The sequence below is a fragment of the Cnephaeus nilssonii genome, assembly GCF_951640355.1.
Source record: "Cnephaeus nilssonii genome assembly, chromosome: 3".
Taxonomy (NCBI): Eukaryota; Metazoa; Chordata; class Mammalia; order Chiroptera; family Vespertilionidae; genus Cnephaeus; species Cnephaeus nilssonii.
In genome coordinates this window covers 48,407,372-48,413,371 of record NC_137074.1, presented here as the reverse complement: position 1 = coordinate 48,413,371, position 6,000 = coordinate 48,407,372, and the positions used below count along the sequence as shown (strand labels likewise).

Below are 6,000 nucleotides of genomic sequence, written 5' to 3'. Positions count from 1 at the left end.
TTAGAAAAATCAGTGTAAGAAAAATGGGTATCCTAAAAGAGCTGGGCACTTTACATATGGAAGAAGAACACAGCAAGCAATAAATGGAGAATCATCCTGCTTACTAATTACACCATAGGGCTGAGCTCTACTGATTATGATCAATCTAGAGGAACAATGTGACTGAGCAAGATGCACCTAAACTGTGATAATTCCATCATCTGCATATACATTCCTTTCATTCTACTCATCAAAAGCAAACACCCACTTACCTTTCTTAATGAAATTATAGAGAAGCAACTGATAATTAGTTTGCAAGGGTCTTTAAAACCATCAAACTTAAATCTTTACTCCTAGAAGCAGCCTTTAGATTTTATTATTTGTTATCCTAAGTATGGCCTCTGAGCTGAACTACAATAAACACTCATACTAGAAGCTATCGGAAATATCTTTCCTTTGACAGATCTTTAAAAAGGAGTGAGCAATAACCTGCAAATACTCGTTTCCCAACACACTGAAGGTGAAGAGCCACCACCACCGAAATTGCCCACCACCACACTGCAAACACAGGCACTAGAAAGAGAAACTTTGAAGGGACTTCCTTCCCCCAGAAAGTTTTCTATGTGGTAATCGAATAGCAAAGAAAGCATCAAGAGCAAAAGAATGAACAGAGAATCATAAATTTTAATTTGTCACCATTGGCTTATGTTTAAAAGACAAGAGGAATGGGGAAAAAAAGCTTTGAATCTAAGGATAGAGTAGGTTATGATGTACGCAATGTTACCTCCATCTTCATAATAGTAACTCTCTCCATAAGCATTGGCTCCAGAGGATTCTGGGAAGTGTTTCTTTCGCTTTTTCTCTTCCTGTAACTCCTTTTCTTGCAAAAGGCGAGCTATGTCCTGCAAATACAGAGAGAATGAAAATAAATATTAGCAAAGCATGAATGAACTCCATACAATGACCCCACAGGTCAATGATTCCACACTCCACTGCTAAGCTTTTGTAGGTGGGCTCTGTCTATAGTTCTGCAGACTTTCTGGTGTTAAACTCAAGCAATTTAAATAGCACAGATGAATGCTCAACAGGAGAGACACAAGATCCAGATAACAGAGAAAGGTATTTTTTTTAATTAAAATTTAAACTTAATCTGAAGATATTCAAAGCTAGTATACCAAAAGTTGGCTATACAACAAAAATTCATATTTGTGAGCCCTTTTCCCAAGACAATGATTCAGCAAGTCTGGGTGGGGAAGGATGTAGTAACCTATAAAACTTTATCAATTGTATTTATAATTTAATGTTAAGAGTTTTTGGCTGATCCTGATTGAGCTCTGCATTCGAGTACCACTGCCTTAACTGAAGAAGGGAAAACAGTCTTCCTCCTGTCTCCCCTCTACTTCATCTCCAGGCAAGATTTAAGCAATTACTGGATGATGAATAACATTCTAACCCTGTCCCCAAAATATTACCATCTCCCTAAAAAAGAAAGGTGTATACAAATAACTACAATAGAAGTAAATTATAAAACCTCAAAAGAAGGATAAAAATATCTATGGGACTACAAAAAAGGGAATATTATTTCTCCTTAAAGCAGTGGTTCTCAACCTTTTTAATGTCGCAACCCTTTAATACAGTTCCTCATGTTGTGGTGACCCCCAACCATAAAATTATTTTCGTTGCTACTTCATAACTGTAATTTTGCTACTGTTAATGAATCATAATGTAAATATCTGTGTTTTCTGATGGTCTTAGGCAGGGTCGCCTAAGACCATCAGAAAACACAGATATTTTACATTACGATTCATACTAGTAGCAAAATTACAGTTATGAAGTAGCAACAAAAATAATTTTATGGTTGGGGGTCACCACAACATGAGGAACTGTATTAAAGGGTCGTGGCATTAAAAAGGTTGAGAACCACTGCCTTAAAGGAATTAGTGCAAGTCTTTGCATCTGTTTTTAGTTTTGAACAAAGAACTGGATTCCAATAGGCAAATTAATAAGAGAGAGCATTATCAGCAAAATTATAAATGTCTTAATGGATATTATTCTACAGAATGATCAATAGTCCCATTAGAATGTGGAGTGTTGCAGAGAAAGGTAAGGCTAGAAAAAATAGTCTGAGGCTGAATCACAGGCATTCCTTGCAGACAATCTTAAGAAGTCTAGAGTAGATAACGTAATAAATGAAGGGTTACTAAATGTTTTGAGCTGAAAAGTGACAGTGTTCTGAATCTGAAGATTATTTCTATGAAAGCCCTATAAAATAACCCATAAACTTTGGTGTGTACACTTTTTTGAAGAAAAGGTCCATAGCTGTCACCAGACGCTTAAAGGCTCATACAAATAGTAATAACAATGGTAGTTTGAGGTGCTTATTTCTTTGTATTTATAAGAACAAATACAGAAGTGCCTAAATGTTAGTGTAAATTTTGAAGAATCAATTACTATTCTTCCTTTTGCAACTTTCTGAGAAAGTCAAAATGAAGAATATAGTAAGACTGGAAGACCCAAAAACATTCCATCTAAATAATTTTTTTTCACACATCAGTGTAGAAGTAAGTTGGATGCTGAGGCTAGATAAATTAGCAATGATTATCCAGATACTCAATATTTAATGTTCACCAAAATAGGCTTATAAATCTGACTTTATATTAAATAATGCCTAAATTCAAAGTTATAAATACACTGTTAACATATTGCCTTTGAGTGCTACCTACACTGGAAGATTCTCATAAATCTATATAAAAGTCCATGTTATAGTGTCAGACACTTGAGTGTGCACTCACAAAATGTTGCTACTCAGAGTGAGAGGTAAAAAACACAATCCTACTTACACATAATTTTCATGTAAAGAAATCTGAATTTCTAACACTTTGATGGAAAATGCTCCCTAAGTCTGAAAGTTAAGATGATTTCCTTTTTCCTTCCAGTTCAAGCCAGAGATGTTCCAGAGATACTGTGAAAGAAATACTAACTACTAATATGAGTTTCTTTGGGCTTCTTTATCTATACAATGAAGAGCTTGAACTACTCAATCTTAAAGTCAAATATATTGAATTCTTTAGGTATCATTTTAATAAATCTCTGAATATTACCAGGTACCAGCTGCCGTGCCAGGTTTATTACATTTGATGCCTTACAAAGCAATATGTCAATCAGGACAATACAGTGGTGGGACAGACAACTTGTTCTCCCCAAATTAGTATCTGTTATAGAATTTCCAAAATTCCTAAACTTTTTGCTTCAGAAGTAGGGAAAAATGCTAACAATTTCGTAAGTCATCATGTTTATTAAGCACCCAACACTACATTTTCCTAAGTGGTTTACTTTACAGAAAACAAAAAATTTCCCTTGCTATAACTGAGTAAAAAATATAAAGAATAATTATCAGCTCCAAATGTCAGCAGAAATTATTAAACTACATTCCACAGACACCTTATAATTGCTTTCCTACTAATGAACTTAGTATAAATACATAGCAATAAATGCATAGCAATAAGCTGCTTTCTCAGTGTGAAAACTCAGGAGAGAAACAAGGATGATGCCCCTTTATCACAACACATTAGCTAGGCAAAAGAAGTGATGTTAATCAAGTAGAAAAAAAGTAATCATAATGTCTCATGCACCTTAGCACCCACACCTTTTCCTTTTTGAAGCTCTCAGCTTTCTGAGTAAGATTCTACCCAGTAAGAACAAAGATTACCTAAGCTTGTGGAGTGAAAGAATAAAAGTCAATGGAAAATAACTGCTTTAATATAACGGTGGTTTAGCTTAAGTCAATTCTCCCCCCTGCTTTCCAACATTATTACTGTGCAATGAGTTCAACTGGGTGATTTCAATATAAAAAATTTCCCCTGAAACAAGTTTACAATGGCAACTATTAGTCACAATGCTTGGATGCAGCTTAGTCACCCTGGACATCAATAACCTCCTTGGTCTTCAGCTTCTTCCTGTTAAAGGTTAATCTAGAACAGGATTTCCCAAGCTCTGTTCCTAAAAACAGAGGACTCAAAAGGATCTCCTAAAAAAACTCAAAGCATTCCATGGGAAGCAGGTATTACAGCTAACTCTTTAAAATGAACATTAGGCCCTAACCAGTTTGGCTCAGTGGATAGAGCGTCGGCCTGTGGACTGAAGGGTCCCAGGTTCAGTTCCGGTCAAGGGCATGTACCTTGGCTGCAGGCACATCCCCAGTGGGGAGTGTGCAGGAGGCAGCTGATCGATGTTTCTTTCTCTCTCATCGATGTTTCTAACTCTCTATCCCTCCCCTTTCCTCTCTTTAAAAAAACAATAAAATATATTTTTTTTAAAAAGATCGTTTCTAAAAAAAAAATGAACATTAGGATATTTTAAAACTTTGATAAAAGAGACCTGTTATCTTCCTATAATTCATGAATTTCTAAATTTACTTGTGGCAGAAACCTTTTCTTTTTTTACATAAAAATATAAACCTTATGGAATTAGTGTTCCATAAAACATAACTTGGGAGAAAAGCTAAAATAACTCATAAGCCCTTCTGAAGTAATTTTCCATGATTTTTTTAAATTATCTTTTTTGCTTGAAAGGATTACAGATGTCCCTTTTTGTTTCCCCACTGATCCCCTCCAACCCATACCCACTCTTCCCCAAGCCTTCACCATCCACCCTCCCACCCCCACCTTTCCTCTGAGATTCAACAGTTTGCTCCATGCTTCTATATCTCTGGATCTATTTTGTTCATCAGTTTATTTTTTTAATTAATCATATTCATCAGGTAGACTTACTTTGGACTAACACATACAGAATAACTGTGATATAGAAGTCTTTCTTGCCAAGCCATCTATTGGAATGACAATTTACCATTATATCTCATCTCTCCCCTTTTTATTATCCAAGTCACCCAACTGGAAAATCTGAAGCTGTGAGCATAAGAAAGGGCACAGTAAAAAATATCTAGAATGTTAAGGAAAGTCATTTTAATGAAAACAAAGATTTGCTGAACACCTTCACTGGGCCAAACATGGTTGAAGCCTGTAGAGAAACAAGACATGGCCACTATCCTGAAAGTCTTTATCTATCAAGTATTACAAGCAAATAATTACATAATGTAAGATGTACAAAGATGAGTGCCCTAAGCGAGGCATTAATTCAAGCAAGGTGCGTTGGAGCCCACAGGAGCCTGGCACATTTTTCTCAAGCAGTTGACAAATTACTGAACCACGGTGTTAGATTCCTTAAGTATTTTTATGGTTTATATGATTTCATATCAGGGTTATTTCTCCCTGGGGAAATCTTGGGGATAACAACAACCTAAAAGGGATCTAAAGTAGTGACAGTCAAATGACTGTCAGAAAGAAGAAAGACAAAAAAGAAAGCCATTCCATTAGATTACTAATTTTTTTACCAACTAGCAATAACTTTACCATCTAACTCCGTAGGGACCTCATAGTAGGTATAATCCCAAAAGGGTTACTGTATAATACTAGGAAAAAAATATCATTCCAATTCTATGGATGCAAAAATGTCAGTATAAATAGGATAAAAACAGAGAAGACTTTTTCTTAGGAGTTTCCCATTCACTATCCCTTTCTTGCCATATATATATTATTTTTAGTACCAAAACATAGGAAACAATTTTAGTAACTAAAATGTATTACTATTTGAGCTATTCTCTAAATATCACCAACTTATATAAAAATTCTTCTAGAACATGGAATTCTAATCAGTTAAAAATGCTATGAAAAAAAGCAGCATGGTTCACACTCAATCAATTTTTAATGTAAATTGGTTACTAAGTTTATTTCTGCATGGTTCACACTCAATCAATTTTTAATGTAAATTGGTTACTAAGTTTATTTCTGAGCAGTCCATATTATAAATGATTTTAAATTGCTGGATTAGTGCCAGACTTTTCATAACATGGTTGGCTATGTTGTTTACTTAAGAAAAAAAAGAAGTTTTTCTCTAATAGCCACATATATTTGGACTTGTTGGTTGTGAGAATGGCAACAGGTGTAAGACCAGTTGGGTCAGACC

General features: G+C 35.0%; 1 protein-coding gene across 2 annotated transcripts in view; it reads right to left on the bottom strand.

The window, feature by feature from the left end:
- CCDC50 (coiled-coil domain containing 50) overlaps nt 1-6,000 on the bottom strand; it is a 71,376-nt gene that overhangs the window by 25,789 nt on the left and 39,587 nt on the right. For both annotated transcript variants that reach the window (XM_079766668.1, XM_079766669.1), the window contains exon 5: nt 764-881. In XM_079766668.1, the coding sequence (XP_079622794.1) occupies nt 764-881 (118 nt within the window). The remainder of the gene's footprint in view (nt 1-763; nt 882-6,000) is intronic.